Below are 26214 nucleotides of genomic sequence, written 5' to 3' on the forward strand. Positions count from 1 at the left end.
GGGATCCCTGGTTGCCTGCACATCCTACACTCCTTTTACTCCTGCCTGCAGATGGAGTTTTGTGGGGATGAGCTGGGTCCATTCCCAAAAAAGCTAAATTCAGGTGGAGGTTCTGATTCTGAACCAACACCCAGTCATTGGAGCAACTTGGGATCACATGGAGGGAAGTGATTAAACCTGAAGCAAAATCCACAATTATTATATATTGTTAAGATGAAAACCAACATCACTTCAATACTGTTGGCATCTCTTGTAAGAACATGTTGCCAAATAAGGTGTTAAGGAGTGAATAGCCAAAAATAGAAGTAGCTAAAAACCAATGAATACTTTTCAAAGTGTAATGAGAATATGCTTAGAACTTATATTCTACAGTATTTCATTTTGGTGCAGATAGAAGGGTATAATGAAGCATAATCAGAGTTTAAAAACTGTTAATGATGACTTTTTTTTAATTGCTCAACTTTCAAATTTGGATTTGCTTAGGATGGGAAAAGATAAATTCACCAGTGCTGAGATTAAAGATTGCCTAGCAACCAAAGAATGAATACATCTAATGTAGGGAAAACAAAGGGAGAACAAACCACTTTCATTTCCATATATATGAAGTATGTATAAATATAAAAATGTGAAAATAAATATACGTGTGTATGCAAAAATACAGACATACACCCTAGTTCTTCCAAATTGCCAACCTGAAATGCTGTGGATCATAAAAAAAAAAAACCAAATGGAAAGGCAAAACCAAGATCTAAGATGTGGACTACATTTGGGAATTTTCATTTAAAAGTGATAAATCCACAGTAAGTGCTTGGGCTTTGTTTTAAATTGTCCTCCTTCACTGATGAAGTGAAAGTTGAAAGTGGAGTGAAAACAGTCAAGACCAGTAAAAATATGTGCATCTGAAAACTTTTAAACCTGTAAGGACATGAAGGAAAGGAGATGTCACCTGTCTACAGAAGATCATAATCACTTAGAACTGTTAATTTTGAAGGACTGTGCTAATGATTAAGCTATGTGTATTCATTGTTCCTCTGTGGAAAATGGGATGGACAAGAAATATGAATATTTTATTAACTGAGACATTTCAAGTGAACATAATGCTAAAAATCTCCTGATCATCTTTAAAAGTAAGGGACAAGAAAATGATGGAAATGATGACTGGAAATGATAAGGCATTTCTTGGAATATGTTCTGAAAATTTTAATAGAACAAAACAAACTAATGTAAGGACAGTTTAGCCTAATTGCCCTGTGCAGAAAGTCTAATGTAAAGGTCTTATTTATTCCCTTTTCATAAACTTCTTTCACCCCATAAATGTGAACAGGTGCAGAAATCCAGGTTTATTCACCTGAGTCTTAGCAAGTGGCAAAAAACCCGTGTAAAACCAAAAATCCACTGTGTGAACACAACTGAGGTGAGCAACAACCACAACCAAAGCAAAGTGTGCAGGGACTGACTGCCTGGGTGATTTTTTGCCAGCTTTGCTGGGCATGCCGAGAGAAGAGATGTGGGCAGCTGTGTTGATGGGGACCAGGGTTATCTTCATTAAAGGCATTTTTCTTCCCTCTCCCTGGTTCTACAGGAAGCATCACTGGCTGGGGTTGGGTGCTGGGGGTGGTGTCACCAGTGCTGTCAGCTGAGCAGGCAGGGGAATATCTCTCTTTTTTTTTGTCCTTTGATGAAACACTGTCTCGACTGATGGCAGCTTTCCTCAAATCTGCACAGCAGCCTGTGCATGAAAGATTTCCCACAAGTTGTAAAAATATTCAGAGCCGTGTTATATAACCACGTCCCCCCTTTAATCGTTTTTGATCCACTCTTTACTAATGAAGATGTGAAATGACAGGAATAGTTCACATTCTTTTTTTTCCCTGCAGAGCCTGTTGGCATAGAAATGAACTCTCTGTAACCTATGGAAGAAAGAAGAGTTTACTTTTTAAGCTGTTCTCTGTTTCTACTTGTGTTTCATATTGTCAAACATCAGATGCTTGAAAGGTCTATAACACAGCAGGCTGAAGTGAAGTGACCTGCTGCTCTTTCACATTCAAATTAATAAAGTAGCTCATAGTGTAGACCTTTAGAAAGGCAAGAGATTATACTTTTTTTAAGGCAGAAGGGGATTTATTATGATAGAAATTAATCTCTGCAGACATTAGTTTAGGGCTTTATTCTAACTCTTGAAGTAGGGACACTCTTTTACAGTATTGCACCATTAGATTAAATCCAAATCTTAAATCAGCTCTTCATCTTCACCCAGGATTAATGTTTCAGCCCGGTCCCAGAGTGGAATTCAAACAGTAATTCTCTGATTAGAATAATCTGATTTTCTTTTTGTAATGTCATCTCAGGTTTCGAGAAATCATCTGCTGCATCTCTTCAGGTTAAGAGACCAGAAAAAGTTAAAATTAGAATTCATTTTCACACCTGGTTTTACACAAGCTCATTGCAGCTCTCCACCACAACTACAAGCTACAGATTACATACATGGAATCTCTTGATCATGGAGGCTTTCAGAAGTAGCCACCGTGATGTTCATGAGACCTGTGATGAAATAATGAATTCTATTCTGATATTTACATTCTCCTCTAGTTTTGTTGTCCAGCAAGTGGACATTTAAAGTTGACATTATTGCTTGATGCATTTTCTAAAACCATTTAGACACTCTGCTAGGAGTGCTCTAGCCAAAAATTTACCTGAACTTTCTACCTGCATAGTAAGCAAATCAGCCTAGGAAAGAAGCAGAAGGAGGTAGATGAGCTATTGGTATCTAGAAACCTTATTTTTCAAATAATAAGTGAGACAATTTAATTATTCCAACTGTCTTTTTTACCTTAGGAGAAACAAATTAGCTGCCTTGCCATAAAATCTGAAGAAACAGCTTACAAATTTCTTAAAAAGAACTGCAGAGCTCATCTGTTTCTCTGTTCACACTTTGCATCTCTGCACAGGTGTGTCTTCAGCATGATTTATGGTTCTGCTTCAGCTGTGGAGAAATAGATGTGAAGTTGGGCACTGTGCAGATGATTCTGTAAATCAGGAAACTATTAAAGCTCTTTTTCTGAAAACTGATTTTAAAATGAGAATGCTACAGGTGCCAAGTACTTTCTCAGTCTTCTTCTGGAGCTTAGGTGCTCTTCTTAGCTTCAGAACTGGTGCTTATTTTTGCTATATCTATACCAGATTTCTGTTGACTGGCTGTTTCCTGGGCTGTTCATTTTTTGGTGCTGCCTGGAGATTTCTCTTTTGGAACAAGTTTTATTCTTGTGAAAGCGAATGGCCATTATTTTTATTTCTTTTGAAAGAGCTTGTAAAATAAGCCATATTTCTTGTAGCCACATAGGAAATTGAGTACAATTATGGCTGCTGTTTTAGGCAGAAATGATGGCCCTCCTCTTCCCATCAATGGTGGAACCAAAAGTTGAATTTTAAGGAACACACTGTATAGAATACCAGGAAAGAGCATTGTGTCTCCCTAAAAATCTGTGTGTCTAACATCATAAGCTCATATGCCATTCTCTTTGCAGCTACAGCATCAGCACATTTACCTCAGTGTCAGCTGCTGTGAATTTCACTGCCTCATTATATAATATATACTCAATGTGTTCATATTTATATTTAATGCCCATTACATGAAAGAATAAAGAGGGTTGAATTTTTCCATGCACACTTGCTGCTTCACAGAATGTGCTCTATTTTTAAATTATAGACGGAAACGTGGCCCAGACACCAGAATGGTCTTTATTCAATCACTTCTATCATTACAGTTTTGAAATGTGAATCCACGGGATTTTTTTAAGGCAGGTTTCTTTCTTTATCATCATATCATTGTCTCAGGCAGATGTCTCTCAGAGCAGCAGTTCTGCCAGAAAGCCTAATAGTTATCATTCTAGGTGTTATAGTTGAGGGAAATTGTCTCCATTTCAGGCTAATGATGTTGTGCATGGGGACCGGAATGCTTCTCTCAGGCCCAATTCTGGATACCTTAGCTTTTGGCAGGTATTTCTGCCCCAGAAACTGTAACATTAAATAGTGAATAGCTTTAAGTAGGATTAAATAATTCTTTTTCATCTTTTTAATTTTTTTTTTTTCACTGCAAATTAATTAGAGTATAATAAGGGCAGCTGGCTGGTCTCTCTGCTTTTAGAGTGAGTGCTTTATGAAGGTGCAGGTGGTTGAGGGATGGAACTTCTCCCTCTGCTCATCTCCTTCAGCCTTCACATCACAAAAGTTGTTTTCATAAACTGTGAATTTCTGTTCCTGACAGGGATTGATGGGCTAACTGTTAGCATCACAGAGTGCTGCATTATTTATACACACAAGGGCTGGGCTCCTTCTTTCAGGCTGTCCTCTGCTGTCAAGCAAGGAATTAAACTCCTCAGTCAGGAATCACGCAATATTTTGTTTCTATGGGGTTTTATGGGATCAAAAATACATTATATAAATGTATAAAGTTCAGCAAAGAGTGGGTGTACAACTTCTACCCAACTCCCCACCACTACCTGCTTGTGGAAAGGGACAATACTTGTATATTCAGGATTTTATTGAAAAGCATGTGGCTTAAAAGTAGTTGTGTGAACACATGGAAAAGAGCATGATGGACTTGCAGAACAGTTTTTCTCTGGATGCTTTTAATGAAAAAGATTTATGTTCATTGGTTGAGTTATTAATTATGTACTAAAAAACATCATATTTCTTAAAGAAAATATCCTAGGTATTATTAGAGAGCAAATATATCAGCATTTCATTTGAGTTTTGCTGCATAATTTTTCACGAGTTTGGAGAATTTGGGAAGGTTCCTAATTAAAAATCTATTTTTGAGTTTGCATGGATCTCTTTGATTTTATTCTTTTTGTCATGTTTTTTTTTTAAATTCTTAACCAACCATAGTTCCCAAGCAGAGGATGGACAATTTGCTCAAGAACTAATTTGACTTCAAAATGTTATGAAGAAACGACACATGAGCAGAAAAACAATAATAATCATTTTTAAAATCCCACTAATTTAGGATCCTTTGATACCAAATGAGTCTCAAAGGTTTATGTAATGTCTTCAGACACTTATCCACTTGAGAGGTCATGTAAAGAAAAGCACAAGGTTAGTCAGACAGAGGAGAGACAAACATAAATGACTGTTTTTATTCGACATTGAATCTTACTGGAATCCTTTCAGAATATCTTAATAAAAGTGCAATAGTAATTAGTCTTTAGATTTTTTTTTTCAAATAATTTAATTTCTCATGGAGTGTTTGTTTAATTTGCAGAAATTTGTCAAATTACACAGTTTGTTACACAAACAGCATCTTGCCAATCACCATGGAAAGCCATCAGCAACAGAGCAGACTCCTGCAATATTTATTATAAACTATATATTTCCTTTCTTGGGTTTATTTTACTCTTCCATTCACAAAATCTCCCAGGTTAAATTATAAAACCAGTGTAGTGCTAAAAGAGGATGTCACATTTTAATGGGAGCAAATGCCTTTATCAGTTGTGTTAAGACAAAATGCACCCATGTCAGCTTTTCTTACTAATAGCAGAGACTTCAAAATCAAATTCTGTTCATCAAACCCAATGGAATGTATAACAAATTAGATTTCAATATTTCACTATGAACGTCCTCTCAAGAGGCACAAAATCGAAATTGAGGAAGATTTTGTTGATTCAAAGGTGATATTTATTTTGTTCAGCACCATTTCACAGACAATAAACTATAAATAACAGACATAACATTTTACATGATTTTTGACAATTTAAGTTTCAACGTTTGCACAGCCTGGTACCTCCTCTTAAGTAGAATTGTGCAGCTTCTCATTTCTCTGACTCCATCATATTTGATTTTGTACTATGATATTATTTAACCACTGTTGTTTACAGAAAGACTTTTCCTCTTTAATCCTCATTAACATTATGTGAATGAGACAGGATAAGCTGGTTTTTGCTTGGCTTTTTTTTTGTTTGTCTGTTTTTGGTTTCATTTGGGTTTTGTTTTGTTTTTTCTTGTATTTTTGGTTGGTTGGTTTTTGTTTGTTTTATTTTGTTTGTGCTGATTTGGTTTTTTTTGTCTTGTTTTTTTTTTGGTTTTTTTGGAGGGTTTTTGGGTTTTTTTGGGAACTTTTAGTTACCTGTGCTTGCTTTCTTTTGTTGTTTTCTTTAACCCATTCTCTTTAGATGTGTTCTTTATTCACTTTATTTCTGAGATTTCTGTGGTACAATGACATTACAAAAATTACACCAGTGATTGACAGGCCAAAGTGGTGGGTCAAAAGAGCAATTAGTGCAGTTATTTCCTGAACATGGAAATAAATGGCTGTTAACAGAGGAGAACATCTGCTTTATTAATCCCAAACTGCAGGTCAGGTCACTTTATTTCAGGCTGAAAAAGCCAACACAAATTTTCAGGCAAATTAAAACCACGCAGCTGACTGTCCACACTTTGGGCATTTCAGGAGATTTCAGTTTTTGGAAATATATTGCAACATTTTGTGTGAATTCTGCTTGTCATTCAATGTAGAATTTGCAAATTCAAAATGCGTTTTTGTCTTTTTGCCTCTTATGCCAATGGCATAATTGAAATCAGAATCACACCAAATCAGGAAATATGAGGCAAAAATATCCTCCCTCATTTTAATCAGAATATCCATGCGGATTTGCATACTAAGTGTTCCTGCTGCAGATGCTGTTTAGTTTATTAATTTAATTAGAGGTATGGGAATACAGTTGTGAGAGAATTCATTTAATAGTAGCTGTTCTTTCACAACCAATTGCCTAATCCCCATAAAGTAATAAACAAGCATCCTTTGCTACCCCAATAATGCAACAAAAGCAGAAAATGAGAAGTCTTGGCTTATTTAAATTCAGTTAGAATATACCATTTACTGTTCTCAAAAATAGCTTTGCTTCTCCATCAGCTGGACAGTCTTTAAGACAAAACAATATCAAGTGCATGACAGCTCTCTGTGTCATGAAGGCACCCTAAAGCTGACAAAAAATTAAATAAAACTACAAATAACCCAGCAAACTACTGCACAACTCCAGCTTTTCTGTGCAACTGATCCACAGAATTCATAAAGGCATTTTCATGCATCACCTACATTTCTTAAACAATGTTTAGATGTAAATTATCACGCCAAGGATTAATCTGAAATCCATGTGCAAGAAAAGTGTTGAAATCCTGAGCTGAGTTTGCCAACAAAATAATCCAAAACATGCTGTAATTGCTGACATTGTATTGCTGACATAAACCAAATTAATTTCCATAAAACTCTTTAATTACATGGAAAAAAACCTGGCAATTTTCAATTAAAAAACCCCACAGAAAACAATGTACCTGTTCTCTAATAATTTTCTACCTGTAGATCATTCTTTCCAATGCATTTAGTGCACAATATACTGTCATTTTTAAATGCTATGCTGAGCAGTAGAGAGCACAAACCTGCCTTTAAAGATGAAGAGTGAGATAGAGAAAAATATATGTAGATGTAAGAGAAACTATCTGGGAAAAAATACTAAATTAAAGTTGGCCAAAGCCTTTAAATACTAAATTAAAGTTGGCCAAAGAACCTAAAGGTGTTCTTTAGGGTTGTTTCCAGTTATCCCATTGGTAACAGAATGAAATCTGTAGATATCCTGAGAGTCTTCAGGTTAGAAAAAAATAAATAAATTACCATTTGCCATTGTCTTTTGCAAATGGATTGAGTTTAAGACAACCACATTTTATGTGGGATGGACGATTAGGGATAGATGATTACCTGAATCTGTGCTGTTAAATAAATACAAAACTGAATCAGCCAAAAGTCATTCAAAGGACGTAAGAGTTCATAATTTCTTCTTCTTCATCATTCAAAGGACATAAGAGTTCGTAATTTCTTTCTGTACTTAGTTACCAAAAAATCTGATGTGTTGAGAGCCCGTGGGTAATTTTTGGCGTCTTTTCTACAAAACCTTTGTTTTCCCTTGTGCCCACAGCGGATGTGTGCAACTCCAACCCCTGCCAGAACGGCGGCATCTGCCTGTCAGGGCTCAATGACAACTTCTACTCCTGCGAGTGTCCCCAGGGTTTCACAGATCCCAACTGCTCCAGCCTTGTGGAGGTTGGTAAGTGAAAATTAAATTAAATTGATGAAGTGGCTCCCGTGGCCTGTGAGCCTGTGGCTGCTCTAGCAGTGATCCCGTCCGTGGTGTTTTTTGTGGTGGTGGTGGTGGTGATGCCTTGTTGGGGCTACATTAATACAGAGGCTAGAAAAAATGAAAATAAAAAGCATTTCTGTTTATTGAAGGGCCTTCACGAACATTTTGGGCAGGCAAAGCCCATCCAGGGGTTACATCCAAAAATGGACTCACAAGTTTTCACACTTTTATAAGTTTGATCCATTTGCACTTTGGGGGTTAATCTAACAATTACAGCCTCAGGTAATGAAGGCATTTACCCCAAGTTTGCCCACCCAACTCACTTTTGTTTAATTTCTGGGCCCTGGGGCAGTGAGGTGTCCTTGGTTGCCAGGCCTGAAGAGGAATTGTTGTGTCTGCCCAAAATGGGGCAGCAGCAGCTGACACTGAATGTGGAGTTTAGAGTTACACACTAAAGAACTGCAGGATCACAAATACATGGAAATTATAAAAGCTAAAATCCCAAGGCATCAGTGGGGTCCTTATGTTGATCATTATTGGAGTTTTTAACCTTATATCTGTGCCATAGGCATCTCTAATAATAATTAACAGTTGAAAGTTATGTAATTAAGTTGAAATGGCATCTGCAGTACATAATTACTCTGAAAAGTCCAGTGGTCAACAAAAATGTCCACAATGATGACTTCAACATCACCAACATTTTTCAAAGATCAATTCTAGATAACTGTAGGTAATTCTGTGTCAATTCTATATATCCTTCTTCACCAAGGGCCCTTCAAATCTTCATTTCTGATAGTTTTATTCCAATGTCCAGAGTAAAGACTAATTTCTCATGCAAATGAAGAGACAGGAACAGCATAGCACAAAACCAGAATAACACATAGTGGTCACTTGTTTGAATTTCAAAATAATTATCCATTTGGAGGCTCTAATTAATCATTAGATGAGTCCATAGAGCACAAGTCAAATGTACTGAAATTTTGTGATGTGCACTCGACTCAAAGTAAACCTAAATTTGAGTGGTAGATTCAAAACATCCAGCAGGTCCAGGCCTCTGTGTTCAGAAAACTTAAGGAGAAAATGAGAATCTGAAGGAAAATGTGGAGGTAGACAGCTCACTGAAAGTTAACTGAGCTCTTGTTTTATACCAAAGGAGGCACAAAAATATGTTTACAGAGAAAAGTGATAGAACTGTCACGGCTGGGCTCAACACTGCAACTGTCCTAAATCTGTGTGGTTCTCGTTTTTTAACAATAATTATTTAATTTAATAAATATGCTTTAAAAAATTACACAGAGTGAACCAGGGGTTCACTGTTCAGTGAATTGTGTCGCAGCCATGGGGTAAAGGGAGAAGAACTTGGTCCAGAAATGAAGGGCTGCTCTTTTTATGAGGTTTTTTGTTAATTTCCTTTCCTGAAAATGCTGTTTTTTAGAGTGAATTCCAAGTGTCCACCATGCAATTTTAAGGGAATTTGGATTTAAATGGATTCATTTTCAGTTAAAAGCTTTCTGCAAAGAAATGGAGCTAGTTCCTGTGGGAGAATGATCAACTTCAGACACCAACTGCAATTTTTTTCTGACTTTAAAATGTTGTTGTATCTGGTTGCCACCTAAAACTTTGAGTTGCACAAGGAGGTGCTTTTTGCCCTCACAAGAAGCCAGGAAACACTGCCTCAAATCTTATTTTCCATCCCTTTTCCATAATTTTTTATCAGTGCTTGAATTTATCCTACGGATATATGTCGTACTACCCTAAAACAACATAGGCATGGCTTCACTTCAGGAAAATTTTGGATTTACTGTGTAGTTGGCTGGCAGGAGATATTGCATTGCACATGACTGGGAGGGTGCCAAACATGACTGAATCTGGAGAAAAAAAAATCATATTGCGATAATTGTCACTGTAATTAGCAGATGAGCATTAATAGGGCTTTAAAAAATACACATATACTTAACTAAAATCTTCAAGCACTTCAACAAAAATTCGTTTTGGCAAACAGACTAAAGCTTAAGTAAATAACTTGACAATGTGTGGCAATCACAGCAGTTACAGAGGCAGGATGTTGCATTTCTAGTTTGCAATCCATGGGGACTGTCTGCTGGTCAACATTGGTTAAACAAAGAATCTCTTTAATATTCCTACAGTAACTAAAATCCAGAATGTTAATTTAGGTCATATTTATCTTGTTTTCTACATGCATGGATTCAGTTCTAGCCTTGTTAAAAACTATTGAAAATAGGTTTTAAAATAATCTTTTATTTTTTAGTAAAAGATCATTCTGCTTTTTGTAACCTTGTACACAGTCATATAAGCCACTTGAAAAAAAAAAGGCATTTCAAGAAAATAATTTGATTTTTTTTCTATGAAAATAATGGTGATTAGTGTAAGCTGTTAGTCAATCAGCTCCATTAATTCAAATACTGAAGTGCCTAAAGTAAAATAATGTAAGATGTGTCTAGAGGAGCCCAGGAGTGCATGACCCTGAGTGATCACTTTTACTAAGAGTGTTTATTAGACGTATGAATTAAGAAGGAATGCCAGCAAAGGTTGCTTCTCTTTGGCTTTTTAATGAGTTTCAGCCCAAAAGCTAATCTCTTAATCCCTCGTATCTCAAAAAAGCCTTCTTGACAATTTTCTGTGCAGTTGAAAATGCTAAGTCAAAAATTAGTGTTTAGGATGTCAGGGGGTACCATGTAGGAAGAAAAGAGGAGGGTGAGGAAAAAATAACCAAGCACACAAAAAAACCCCAACAACAATAAAAAACAAAAACAAAAACCAAAAAAACCAACCAAAAAAAAAAAAAACCCACAAAACAAAACAAAACAAATAAAATAAAAAAAAAAAAACAACAAAGAGAAGTGCCTGTGCCACTCTGTCTCCCTCAAAAGGGCTGCACAGAAAATTTAAAAAAAAAAATTCAAAAGCATCTTGGTGTTGTCTGCATCCCCCTCATTAGAGACTTTGTGCAGTGACAAGATGCACTGCTGAACTCTGGGCACCTGCTGGGAAGTCATAAATTTTTCAAGGGACATACCTTAAACAGGAGGATTTTCACAGTAAAAGACAACAGGGATTTTACTTAATCATGCATTAATGTGGGTAAATAAAAGGCAGTCACATTCAGACAGCAAGTCATGAACTATGCAGAGGGGAAAAAAAAATGGATGCATACAAGTACCCAGGAAGATCAAACAAATAGGTAGAAGTCTTCCCTAAATAGATCAATAAATACTCCAGACAGTTTGGGAGCTGCATGGATTCTCCAGAATGCAACTTCTTTTATTATCTTAATAGAAATAAAATTTAAAATAACCTGATATTCATAATAATACCAATTTCAAGCTAATAAGTTTAACTAATTATGTGTTTTTATAAATTTACCCGTGGAAAAATATAACTTTTCTGCCACACTTTTTTTTTTTTCTGACCCTGTAGCTTTGAGTGTGTGTAAACCAAAATTTATAAAATATTCCTGTGAGATTAATTTGCATATTTTAAATTGCTATTCCCATTCTGACCCTACTCTTTTGTTAGTGGCAATCTCACTTTATTTCCTATGTGTATTTATATACCAAACTTAGTTGTGCTAAAACATTTGAGATGAGGTGGTAGATCTGCAATATCACCCTATTTGTGCAGAGGTTTTTCAGTGCTGTAACAGATTTTAAATATCTGATAAACTGGCAGAGGATAAGATAGAGAAAGGTAGGAAAAATGTGTGTTTTAGTTGTTTTCAGTACAGCACATCCTCCAGCGAGGTGGAAAAGGACTTGGCTAAACAGATAAAAGGTGATTATATCAAACATTCCAAATAGCAGGATGTTTTCCAAAGATAATAAAAACACTATGGTCCAAGTTAACTCTTCAGCAGACTCCCACCTACATATATGGAAAGTCATTTTAACCTAAATTGTAACAAAATATTTTTCAATTAATTGATATTGGCATTGAAATGCATTACAGAGTAGTTGGCAGATTTTACATCTTTTAAATAACTCACAAGTCATTCTCAGGAATCATGTAAAATATCAAAATGCAATAAACAACAACTGTTACAGACAATTAATAGGAGTAATTAATGAATTCTGTTCAGGAAAACTCTTAATGTGCTGCCTGTCAACCTGGGTGACTAATTAGCCATGGACAGCACACGAGGGGATCAATAAAATGGCACTGGGGGGAGTTTACTTTGAAATAAAAATTGCTCCTGTTTGGTTTAGTGTGTGCATGAGGGAAAACAGGGGGAGAAACACAACCTTAATGGCAAGAAAAAGAGTTTATTCACTTTATTATGCCACAAGGCAAGGAGAGTGTGTTCCATGGGTTGACCATGTTCATATTTGAAATCTGAGCACCTTAAAACTCCTCGGTTTTGATCTTCCAAGTCTGAAATTCAATAACTGTCTGAGAGGATAAACTGGTGAACATGTTTAGTTTATTTAAGTGAAAAAAAAAAAAAAAAAAAAAAAACAAACCAGATGTCAAATGGGCTGCCAGCATCCTTTTGGAAAGTTGTCTGTACCTTTTATGTCAGCTCTCACTGAGAGGGTCTCATTATTGAAAAACATTATCGAAAAAAAAATTGCCTGTGCGCATTTTGGAAGGGTGGAAAGGCAAGTTAATGATCTTGTGGTTAATGATCAAGGGAAGCTGGGTTTCAGTGCAGCATGGAGGCTGAGTGAAGGGAGAAGAGTTGAAAGGTGAGCCGGAGATGCCAGTTTCCCATGGCATCTTTATTCCTCCAAGTGATTAAGAAGCGATCGTGGGGTTCCTTGCTTGGCACATTGCAGTTTTCCATAATCAGTTCAGCCTTCCCAGTATCCAAAGTAAACTGTTTCTTTGACAGCTGCTGTCTCTCGGCCAGAAACGCAGGAATCAAAGCAGTTCTTCCCTTTTCATGCTGTTGAATAAAAATTCAGTAAGATGGATTAGGCCCAGAGTGCTCTGATCTGTTTGCTTTGTGGCTTTATTTGCACAACCCAAGTCTCCACTTTTGCTTTCCTGACCCCTGCACTGACAGGACAAGGGCTTCTGGAAAAAAATTAGTGCAGATGAAAGTCCTGTCACTCACTTCCTGCCAGTCTTGCAGATGCTTTTCAATGCCATGATTAGAAATGACTGAATGATTTCAAAGATGCTTTTATACCCTTACAATGCGCGTTTTGTCCTTTTTTTAAGGAGGGTTGCTTGCACCACACGTTAAACATGTGTACTAATGGATTTTTCAAGGTAGAAATAGTGTCATTAATCCACCCTTACCAAAGAATTCCAATTACTTACTGTCATGTGCACCCAGTATGCAATTGACATGAAAGTATTCACCTCAGCTGTAAATAAGGTAGCCTGAAATAATGCAAATTATAGCACTGGCCCTCCCAAAATCAGAATAGTTGAAGATGTGAGGCACTTGTGGAGGCCTGTAGCCTAACCCCACCTCTCATGGATGACGCGGGGTGCAAGTTTCTCAGGGTCATTTCCAGTTGAGTTTTGAATATTTCCAGAGATAGAGACTTTACAGCTTCTCATGGCAGCCTGTGCCAGTGTTTGCTCACCTTCACAGGCCAAAAAAAAAAGCAAGGAAACAAATGGAAAAACCCCAAAAGCCCAAATATATTTAAGTGTAATTTCATGAAATTTAATTTTTTTCTCATTGTGCTGTCACTGGGTACCACTGACACCTGGCTCTGGTGTCTTTATTTGTATTTTCTTCTCCAGGCCTGACTGTTTGATTTTAGGCAAATAATCACACTCCTTGGCCTGCTGGCACTCCTCTCCTTAGTGCAGCACAGTCCTTTGCAGATTGCCCAGGATATTGGGAAATAGAGTGTGGACTCCAGATTTCGCCACCTGTTGTCACTGCTTTGGGCGTAGCGCCACCCAAACTTTTATTCCTATATTACCAAAATTTATGTAAAGTGACTTATTGCCAGTGTCAAACCATGACACTTATTCACCACGTTTCTTATTGTCAAGAGGAAGACTTTACCACATGACTGTGAATTCTTCTTCAGTGAGCTGTCGTGCTTTTCTCTTGTTAGTGATTCATTATTTGAAGAAAAAATTGCAAAGTCAGTTGCTCTCCTTTTGCTGATCTTCTCACTCTCAAAAACCATTTCAATGGCTCTGCTGCTAACAGAAGATTAACATCAGAGGAGAGGTGGGCCTATGTTTATTTGAATTCAGCAAGAATAATCAGGTTCCATGGTTAAAGGGTAGTTTCTTCTGGGAAAAGAGTGAGAGAGAGGGTGAGGGGAGGAATTGGAAACAAATTCTTCCTTGCAGAAGAATTCTTCAGAATGTTGAGGGCATTTCTCAGTGCTCTATTCTGAAGCCTAAACCCCATGGCTTCACATTTCTGTTGCACAGCAGTGTTTTAATTTTATGTGGAATCAACTGCAAAACACATTTTTTAAACAGAAATTATCACATCATCAAGATGCTCTCATAGGTTATGGAGCTCTGTTAGAAGCAATCAATACATATTAATAAAAATAATTTGACAAATTAGGTCCTAATGTTTAGTTTTTGGGTAGCCTGAAGAGCGCATAACGCACAAAAATCTAAATTGAATGGTCTGAATGCATGCAAGCAGAATAGCTTGATAAATGGCATTGATTGCAGGGCAGAAAATGTTGTAAGTCATAATTCACAATATTTCTGCCCAAAAAATTGCCTTTGAGGCTGATTGCAGTATATCCGTTGTGAGAATAAGGTTTTGAGTCTCACTTGGTGAAGAGGGTGCAAAACTGGGAGTTCACTGAGTCATAGAATCCCAGGTTGGGAGGGACCTCAAGGATCATCTGGGTCAAACTTCCTTGGCAAAATCATAGTCCAGGCAAGATGGGCCAGAGCATTGTCCAGCTGGATCTTAAAAATATCCAGTTCTGGGGAATCCATCCCTTGCCTGGGGAGATGATTCCAGTGGTTGATTGTTGTGGGGAAAACGTTTCCTCTTGTGCCCAGGCAGAGTCCCTTGGACCCCTCAGCCCTGGTCCCCTCCATGGGCTCCGTGCACAAAGGGAGTCTCCTCCTCCTCTGTTGCCACAGACACATTTCATGGAAAATCCTTTCCTTAGGATTTTTCCTCCTGAGAAGCTGAGAGGCCTCAGGAACAAAATGCAAACAATGGTTATCTGCTGCTGTGGGATGCAACAGGTGCATCTGGGATTGGTCTCGTGTGGTTGTTTCTAATTAATGGCCAATCACAGTCAGCTGGCTCAGACAGAGAGTCCAAGCCACAAGCCTTTGTTATCATTCTTTCCTATTCTATTCTTAGCCAGCCTTCTGATGAAATCCTTTCTTCTATTCTTTTAGTATAGTTTTAATCTAATATATATCATAACATAATAAATCAAGCCTTCTGAAACATGGAGTCAGATCCTCGTCTCTTCCCTCATCCTCGTCCCTCCTCCCTGTGAACACGGTCACGCTCTGTGGCCACCTTTAACCAGGGGAGCACAGGTTGAGGTGTCCCCTCGTCCTCCTCTCCTCAGGGCTGAGCACACCCAGGTCTCTCAGCCTTCCTTCCCCCCCAGGTCAGATTTCCCAGCCCTTGGATCCTCTTTGTGGCCCTTCCCTGCAGCCTCTCCAGCCTGCCCAGCTCTGTGTGGCACAGCAGGGACCACACCTGGGCACGGGGCTGCAGGAGGGACCCAACAGGAGCTGAGAGGAGTGGGGTGATGACTTCTTCTCCTCGAATTTGCCCTTTTTGGTGCCTCTTTGTGTGAAGGATCCTGCAGTCAATTCCTTCCCCATCTTGGTGTGCCTCTGCTCCACAATGTCCTCGTGCCTCTCGTCCTGTGGAGACCCAGAACTGGACACGCCACTGCAGATGTGTCCCCTTGCTAAGCAAAGAGAAGGATCACCCACACTGACCTGCTGCCAGTGCTCTTCCTAACACATCCCACAATGCTGCTGGCACTTGTAAAAAAAGGTGCTTAATATTCTGTTGGGTTTCATCAGAATATTTATTTCATAAAGCATTTTGAAGCACATGACAGGGCTTAAAAGCCTACATGGTACCGCTGGTCAATGTGACCATGCACGATATTTGTGGGTAGTGAAAACTTTAAAACCTGAATGAGAAATGCTCTGTTGAATGAACCCCATGCTGGAATTCATATCACATTTTTTTTTTATTATTCTGTCTGCACATTTTTTTTATCTGGAGGTACAAACTGTCAAGGTCACACACTAGAGGGTGAGCAGTTGTCTGCTTGGAAGGAGATTTTATGCATCTAATTAAAAGGGCAAATGGAAAACAACCAGCCCCTTGTTGATAGGCCTACTGCTCAGGATGAGACCTTGCAAAGAAAAACAAAGTTTGTAAACATCGGGGATGTGTATTTGGCAAAACACATCCCCAGGCCCTGCTTTCAGCTGGAGGGATGAAGGACTCAGCAGTGCATCACGTTTTGGTTAAAAGCTGCAGCACTGATGCCAAGATTTTCATGTAAAAGTACTCAGAAAAGCATGCATACAGGTCATGGAGAACTGTGACAAACTGTGAGCTCTGGGCTTTCCATCCAGGTGTTATTTAACTGGAAATTCCAAGTACACAGAGCCTGCTAAAGGCAGGGTGCTGCAGAAACAAGATTTGCACCTGCCTGGGCTGTGTGTACTGGAAGGGACTCCTCTCTGGTGAGCCAGGTCCATTTCCATAAGGTTTTGCCCTGTTTTATTGGGTCAAGAAGAGAAAGGAAAAAAAAAAAGAAGAAAGAAAAAAAAAAGAAAAAAAAAAAGTTTTCCTCAGAAGTGTGTTATGTCTATGGCCTTATATATTTTTTAAACCAGCTTCAAAAGAAGCAGGTAGAATAAACCAGTTGTGTTTTGTCAGATCTGCCAGTGAAATAGGCTGCACATAAAAATCTGTAGAGCTCATGCTGAGGGGAAAATTGCTCTTTGGATAGGTGCTCTTAGCATTGCCTGGAAAGAGAGGCGTTCAAATAATTCAATTTTGGTGGGCAGCAGCTGCATCAGGTTGAAAGAGCAGAGCACACGACACACCAAGATCTAATGAAATAAATATTTTGGTACACAATATCCTGCACGTTTTCACATCCATGAGTACCTCTGGAGTGCTCCAGGGGACTGCTGACACAGCTGCTGGGCTGCTTCTTGTGATGTTCCATGTCGTGTTGACCTTGTTCTTTGGTGTCCCTGTCCTGGTGTTTAAAATGGTTCTCTCACCAGTTTAAAAATTATTATTATTATTAGTAGTATTAGTATTAGTATATTTTTCATTATTATTTTATTTTTATTATTTTTAATATTGTTGTTTGTTATTGTTATTGTTATTGCCATTGTTATTCTATTTTAATATTGTTATAGTTATCTTTATTAAAACATGGAAACCATATATATCTTATTGTTCCTAATCAATTGTTACTACCTTTAAGTTTCTATTTTACAGTTTCTATTACCAGATTTTTTTCTAATGCATGCCATCATCATTAACAAATACTAGAGGTCTTCAGGTTCCTATCCAGTTACAGAGAAATTAATTACTGCAGGACTTTTTGTACTTTTGAAATACACCAATCATTAGGAATTACTAATTCTTACAGATTAGGGATCACTAAGTATCATCATGATTAGGATTAATTACTATTTGGCTTTGCTAGCAATGGGGTAGTAGCTTTATTTTCCTGTTCCTTTTGCTTCTTGGCTAATGCAAAGTAAACAGTTTTGGTGGTTTTTAAGAGACCAGACAACATAATTTCTGATAACATTTTGACTCAAGAAATGTTCTTGAAGCACTGCCTCTGTTTGTTTTCCCATTTTATGTAATATAGTTTTCTCCTGGATTTTTATGTAGAAGGATGTGACTCAACAGTATGGAAGCAACTTGCTAAAAAATAAAAATGCCAGAAGGAAGCTGATTCTTTAGCTGAAAAAGCAAATTGGTCTTTAATGAGATGTTAATTCTGGCATCCTAGGAGATTCAGATTAGAAGATTTTATACTTCTTAGGAAAAAATGATCAGATGGAAAACCTGGTGGTGTTGAACTTAATGCAAGCTCTAAATGGAATTTGGTTCCAGAGTAAAAGAAACACAAATTAAAAGCTGAATATTGGATCCAGAGACAGATGGACATTATTGTTGTTTTTTCCTTTCCCTCTTTAAGTTTTTACCAGAATTTTTTTTTCAAAACTATTTATATAAATGGCTCATTAGGCAGAGCAAAGTACATCATGTTTTGGCATCACTTTTTCTTACTTTTTTCTCTCCATGTATGTTTGCTTGTTTTTAAGTAATGAATTAAGGAAATACATCTTTGCTACTAAAAAAAGTAGATACAATAATTCAGCTTTTGCTTTTCTTCTGTAATAAAAAACTTCTTTTCAGAAGCAGAAGAACAAGATTACCCAAATTTAATGTTTCTAACTAGGAAATGTTGCTATTTAGTTGCTCAGAAATTTCTATTCACTGCATAATTCTCTGATCTGATTCCTTTCTGTGCTTATTCCTCTTTTATTTAATTTAAAATCTCTGTTAAGTCACTTGCTTAAGGGTCTTTGGTGTTCATCATCCAGATGCAAAATTCCCTTAAGCATTTAAAATACTGTGGAATGATATATCTGCTCTCTTACAATTTTTTTTTTCCAGTTCCAGAATAATAAATGAACTTGTTGAAGATTTTAAACTGGAATAGATAAAACTAGTATTGTCTTGAACAAATAAACCTTATTCTTTACTATATTGAGCACCGTAGCTCACTGTTGCTCTTCTAAAACCTCTACAATTTTAGATGAATGTAGAAGAATTACGCTGATATGGATAAGATCAGGCCTTTTAACTCTTTTCAGCAAGGGATTAATTTACTCCAAAAATCACATTTTCCTAAGGGGAATAACTAAATTATTTAGTTCTTGAATGGTTTGTCGTTGTTTCTTTTTTCTTTATATTTTTTCCCCCAAATATAAGTGTAATTACAGGAACTCCATAAAAGTCTATGGCTGATTTTTTTTTCCTATTTGGCTACAGAATTAATTCCCATTTTGTTGCAAGGAATCAAGAAACCAGGGTAATTATATAATAAAAAAATAGCTAGCTATGAAAATTATCAGCCAAAATCACAGGAAGAAAAATGCCAGAGGGGTGTCCACTTTTCCTACCCCGTTTCAGGGTTTTAGTTTTGGTCTGGATTTATTGCTGTTTGGCCAGATGTGCCTGTGCTGTACCTGTTCTTGTCAGGTGTTAATAGCAGGGCTGAAGTACCCCCGCTTTTCCTCCTTCATTTACCCAGTAAATTATCTGGGATGGTTCTTTTGGGGTGAAAAGGCACTACGTGCCACGTGCTCATCTTTTTGTGCACTCGTGGGTGATGAGGATAATGAGGGCTTGAGTGAAATCCTGACTGTTTGAAGCATATGAATAATTCAAATTATAGATAACTGATTTTGAGAGGGTTTTTTTCTGGGTTGTATCACAGGTGTACAGCTTTCTCCTACTTGATGATGCTATAAATTAATGATTAATAATAATTAATTTATATTTATGTTATATTAATGACCAGAATTATTAAGGCATGAGGTATCATGCTGAATTATGGTTGCAGAGATAGTATTTCATGTGCATTACTTGAGCTGAACACCTGCTTGAGAAACTGACATTGCACCATGAGTTAGGAGAGTCAATATATTATTTCCTATGTTAGAAGAAATTAATCAATGAGATTGAAATTAATGTTTCAGCTGCTCCCCCGTGGCTATATCTATAATATTAGAATGCTAATTTGAGGCACAAACTCTCAAGTTATCAATACCATCTTCACTTTGAAACATGCACTGGAATGGCAACACTCTAAATCAGGGAATTATGAAGTCTGGAAAATTCAAAAGGTTGGCTTGCAGATGACCTTAATTTTTTGTCCCTGAAAGGAGGAAAAGAGTGAGGTAGAATTCAAGACCGTCACGATTTGGTAAAAATCACACTTCAGCTTCCTTGGTATTTATGATTCTGTTCAGTTTAAGTGTCACTTCATGCATAATTGGTGCAAATATATGTAGCTCTACTCTTCTGATCTATGCTTTTTGACAGATATCTAATTCCAATCTGCATGAACGCACGCAAGGTTTTAATTTTTATTCTTTTTTCAGATGGACGGGTATGAGACGTGCATATACAATCTGCTTTGTTTGCCTGCCCGTATCCAAAGCACTCTGAACATAGCGCCACAGAATGCTTGGGGTTTGGAGGGCCCTGAAACCTCATCCAGTGCCATGCCAGGGGCACCTCGCAGTGTCCCAGTGTCCAGCCTGGCCTTGGGCAGTGCCAGGGATGCAGGGGCAGCCCCAGCTGCTCTGGGCACCCTGTGCCAGGGCCTGCCCACCCTGCCAGGGGAGAAATTCCTCCCAATACCTGGTGCAAACCTACTCTCTGTCAGTTTGAAGCCATTCCCTGGCTGCCTTCCCTCCAGCCCTCGTCAATTGTCTCTCTCCATCTTTCTCATTGGTTCCTTCAGGCCCTGCAAGGCCACACTGAGGTCACCCCAAATCCTCCTCTCCAGGCTGAACAATCCAAATTCTCCTAGCCTTAATGGTGCCCTACAATTACCTCCTAACAGACTAACAAAAGTGGTCAAAATATCCTGGAACATTTAGTTTTGCCATCTTCTGCATAGACAGCAGGATACAAAAGCTCAGACTCCAAATCCTCATGGAGATGCTTCATATAATGCATTTCCATTCACAGAAAATTCTTCCTGGCCCTCTCCCTTTGTATCCACACAAATATAGGTTGTTGCAGAAAGGTGTGTCTTCTGGGTTAAGCAATTTTTGATGCTTTTATCCAGCAAAAAAAAAAAAAAGAAAAAAAAGATCACATAAAGGAATTCCAGGCTTGCAGATATTTATCCTGCATAGGATGATGTGTCTGGAAGACAGGGCTGGGAGTGATGTGCCTGTGGATTCAGAGTTTCAGAGGGGAAGTCCAAGATATCTGTAAATTCCAGAGTCTTTTCTCTAAATCCCAGCCAGCATTTTTTTTTTTTTTTTGTAGCTCCTCATGGCTTTGAACAGCAATAATTGTTTGGCTTCTGTTGACTCTGTTTGCTCAACTGGTCCTTCCAAATGCAGGTGTAGGGAAAAATAGAGAGGAAAAAGCAACTGCTGCTGTGGCAACTGCCTTAGAGTTTCTGTTCCTTCTAAACATACTTAGGAGTTTTCATGGAGTCTGATGTGTTTCACAATGCAGACACAAACAGGGCAGAAAAAATTTTTTCTCATTTGGTTGGTGATGCCTTTGTCTCATTTCCAGCATAGACTGGAGGCGGCAGCTTCAGCTTCAAATGCACATTTAAAGCCAAATGAATTGGTTATGAATGAACATTTAATAACCATTATAAAACCTAACCAACAACAACAACAAAAAAAACAAATAACAAAACAAACAAACAAAAAAAAGCAAGAAGAATAAATAGTATGTCAGTCCCCAGACTGTCAGATGTGCTGTAGCAAAAGCCATCAATGGGGAGGTGACAAGAAATTATGTACCTGAAGAAAGGGCAGTATGTTATTAGAAATGTGCTGAAGAACTGAGATACTTGATGTCCATTTCTTCTCCAACGTGATAATAACATATTATTATGTTATCCATATTTTCATTAAAAAACCATTTCTTGTTTCCTAATTTATTCAGCAGTTGCAGTGACTAGAGCTTTAGAAAGGCTGAGAAGCTCAGTTCCAGCAACTTGCATTTAGCAAAGATGAAAATTATATTCTCAGTGACAACCTACACTGAGTATTATGGGACTCAGCAGAATAGACTTGTCTAAGTACTAATGGTGATTAAAAGACATCATGAAACACTGCCACACCATTTTCAGATTTTCCAAGCCACGTTTTTGAGTTTAGTTCTGCACACCAAAACCATGTTCTTGTGGCAGGTGTGTTTTTCCCCTACATTAACCACCTTTCTCCTGTTGGCACAGTACAAACTGAAAACATTCCTACTGTAGCAAGGAGAAGTTTTCATCATTATTAAAGATTGTTAACTACTTAGATACACCTGAGAAAAGCTTCTGAGAAGTTTTTGCAGCCCTGTGTTAGCACAAGATCTGCATTTGCACGGGCAGTGGTGACATCAATGCTGGCAACGGGACCCTGGTTGTGGATAAAGACTTAAAACCCTGAGAACCCAGTAAGAAAAATATTTCTAAGAGCTAAATCTCAGTGTATTATATTACCATTATCTAGATATATAAAGCATCCAGTTCATATCAAGTATCCAGTTCTGTCAAACTCAATTTGAACTGACATTAAATCAAACAAAAATCAGCTTTTTGAAGCTGCCTTGGTTTTCTCCATGTGTTAACTTAGATGAGGGCTGTAAGGGTGTGAAATAACATGAAGGCAGATGTATGCCAACATATTCAAGTACAAATGTAATCTTGCTGCAATTGAAAAGAGAAGTGTGTCTTGATTAAAAATTCCTATTACTTTCCTCTCCTTCTCAGGCAGGTCAACTTTTTAATCATCAGCTATATTATTCATTATGAACAGCCTAATGAGGCCAGAGTTTGGTCCTTTAAGATTAATTTTTGCAGATAGGAAAACTGCGCTGTCAGTGTCATTTGATTTATTCAAAAATATGACTGAATGGGCTGTAATTTATAAGGGGAACGATGACAGTCATAAAAAGAAAATATTTAATTTCAGCTTCTGCTTTTCCTGGCATGAAATAAGAAACATCTGCAGTAGTCATTAGCTTGTAGCTGAACAATACATTAGCCTAAGTCAGCAACAAAAGTGAGCAGTGGATTAACTTTGTCCTCACTGGTGGTGACTTTGGGATTTTACTTATATTAATTTTACTTATAATAAAACAACAGATCCTGACCAATGTAGCATGAACAAAATAAATAAATATATCAATCTGAAGGCAGGGTGGTGGATGCTTCTGAAACACCCGTGCCTTCATCACTTGCCCTCTCAGGTGGGAGGAAAGCTAAGCAGTTTAAAAGAATCAGTAACTCAAAATAAAATAGATTAATTGTGTTTCAAGCATTGAAGCTGAATAAATGAATGCCCAAAGACCATAAAACAAAAAGTTTACTAAAATAAGGAATGTAAATATTAAATTAGCAGGCTGTGAATCTTGATGCTGATTAGAACTGGGATGTGTCAAGCATTTCTGTTATGCATCTTACAGTAAAATACAGGAAAAATTAAATTGCACAGGTTTTGTCTGGTCTGGCTGAAATCAAACCGGTGGCAATACTTTAGCAGAAATACCTGACACTTGTTTAGGAAAAATACATACTAAAAATACCATAATCTGGCTAATCGGCTTTGAATTAAATGTCTTTTTTGATATAATTTCATTTGCCACCGAAGTTAATTCCATGCTCTGTAACAGGGAGTGCTGCATCTACATTTCTCATGAACTGTGTTCATTCAAAAACTGTCCATAGTAGCTGCACTGTTCTGCTTTGACTTGGCAGCCCTAAAATCTAGATTTTCTGTGCTGAAAGCACTTGGCTTGGTGTGACAGCTCTGCTTGGAGCCTGAGAACTCTACAGGTTGAGTAGGAGAGGAGACAGGACTTGGGGGTGACACTATAAATCTGGTTTATTTGCATTTTTACAGCCTTCATGACCATATTTGGATAGGAGAGAGACAATTTAGCAACATAAACACAGAAAAATATTTTTTTTTTTCACATCGTTAGCCAGTGTGTGGTACCCGAATCACAGTGGCAACACCCTGTCTGGTGAGAACTGGAGCAGCAGAGAGGATGAAATTAATAGAAAACCAGAGTGCAGCGCAGTGAAACATAGCAGTGATGGCCTGCCTGGTGAGAACAAAGTGATGAGGGGAGACTGATTAAAAGGAATCAAAACAGCCTAGCAAAGCAGCTGAGCAGCACTGTGGTATTTTTTTGGGTTTTGTTTTGTTGGTTTTTTTTGTTTGTTTGGGGGTTTTTGTTTGTTTTTTTGTTTGTTTTTTTGTTTTGTTGGGGTTTTTTTTGTTTTGTTTTGTGGCAGGAAGGAAATGATGAATTTGACTCTATGTTTTTAGAAGGCTAATTTATTATTTTATGTATTAAATTACATTAAATATATAAACATATAATATAATATATAAACATAATATAATATAATATAATATAATATAATATAATATAATATAATATAATATAATATAATATAATATAATATAATGTAACATTACATTGCATTACATTTTATATAATATAATATAATATTTATATATACTTATATATAATATATATAATATATTATTTTATTATTATTTAATTTATTATTTTAGTTAATTCATTATTATTTTATATAATATATTATTTATATATATTTATATATATAATATATTATACATTTTATATATTATATTATATTATATTGCATTATATTATATTACATTATATATTACATTTATTATATATTATGTCATATTACATTGTCTTATGTTATATTGAAATTATACTAAAGAATAGAGACAGGATGCTTACAGAAGGTTTAACAAGATACTAATGAAAAACTCGTGGCAGTTTCTAGAGTTTTGACACAGTTGGACTGTGATTGGTTATTAAGTAAAAACAATTCACACGTTGGATAAACAGTTCCTAAACTACATTCTAAAGCAGCAAACACAGGAGAAGCAAACGAAATATTATTTTTTCTTTCTTTCTGAGGCTCCTCAGCTTCCCAGGAGAAGAAATTCTGGCAATGGGATTTTTCAGAAAATGTGACAGTGACAGAGCATCACAAGACAGGGAGAGGGAAGTGACTGCACAGTTCAAGAGAAACTTCAGGGAAATTGAGGTTTTTTGTCAGTTTAATGGAATCTGCAGGACTATATCAGCTGCAGGACCACACATTTCCACCGTTTGGGAGCAGAGGAAATATCCCTTCAGATCGGGGAAAGGTTACCAAATCCTTTGGCAGAGAAGCTGAGGACACAAGTGATGTGCATTCACAGAGACTAGAGCAAATAAAAAATGTTAAAAATTAGCCTGCATGCCCTTTAACATGTGTTCAGGGCCCATTATTCACCAGTTATAACTTGAGTACGGTTAGGTTTGTGGCTGTCTGTGAGGATTCATCAACATTAGGAGCAGAGCAAGCCATGATCAGGAGATGCAGGATGACCCCTGCAAATCACAGCGTGCCATCACACCCAAATATTGCTGCCTGCAGCCCAAGCTTTGCCTTCCCCAGGAAGCTTACAAACAGGATAAATCCAGGAAGAAGAGGGCATTTAGAGAAGGGATTTTGATAAGGTGAGAGAAGCTCTGCTCTAGAAGTAGCTGGGAAATGGCATTGCTTAGATTATGAGTATTTCAGGGTTTGTTTTTCTTTTCTTCCCCTGTTCCTTTACCTGAGCGCCACTGTGGTACAATCTGCAGTTACAACTTCATGTAGAAATGTCACTTCTTGCTTTGAGGTGAGCATCAACAATTAAACAAATAACAAACAAGAACGCTTCTCAGCACTGGATTTATTTTCTGTACATAAATAGTGCTCAGTGATTTTCTATTTATGTTTTCATCAACCAAGTAACAGAACACTCTAACCCTTACTTCTGATTATTTCTGCTGTTTCTTGTTCTGGTAACATCTCAGTTAATTTTCTCTTTCTTTGATATTCTCATGCCTTTGTTGAAATGTAGACACAAGAACCAGAAAACTTAACCCAAATCCATTTTAAAACCATTATAGGAGGTACCAAACTAATTTAATGTGTTTACTTTTTTTTTTTTTTTTAAGATACTTTATATCTCAATGTTCAGGAATCTCATTGACTGCAACATTTATTCTTGTTATTGAGAAAGAGTGGGCGAGATGATGGAAAAAGGATGGTATATAAAACAGCAGCAGGATTTGTATCAAAAATAGTGTGGCCAGAAAGACCAGGGAAGTGACAAGGTGGGGCTAGGCCACAGATTGGCCTCCATGACATTGGAAGCCTTTTCCACCTTAAATGATTTTGTGATACTGCAATTATTTGATCAGTGGGCAAATAGGAAATATTTACAATATACAAGACTGTATTTACAACATAAACTGCTGGTGAGAAAGGCATGAGGCAGGAAAAGGCGTTGACCTGGCCTGCAGACACTC

General features: G+C 37.3%; 1 protein-coding gene across 2 annotated transcripts in view; it reads left to right on the plus strand.

The window, feature by feature from the left end:
* EDIL3 (EGF like repeats and discoidin domains 3) overlaps window positions 1–26214 on the plus strand; it is a 242941-nt gene that overhangs the window by 61207 nt on the left and 155520 nt on the right. For both annotated transcript variants that reach the window (XM_071455127.1, XM_071455128.1), the window contains exon 2: window positions 7965–8093. In XM_071455127.1, coding sequence (XP_071311228.1) covers window positions 7965–8093 — 129 coding nt within the window. The remainder of the gene's footprint in view (window positions 1–7964; window positions 8094–26214) is intronic.

Source organism: Agelaius tricolor, unplaced genomic scaffold (assembly GCF_023055355.1).
Source record: "Agelaius tricolor isolate 1412-34295 unplaced genomic scaffold, bAgeTri1.0.p SCAF_44, whole genome shotgun sequence".
Taxonomy (NCBI): Eukaryota; Metazoa; Chordata; class Aves; order Passeriformes; family Icteridae; genus Agelaius; species Agelaius tricolor.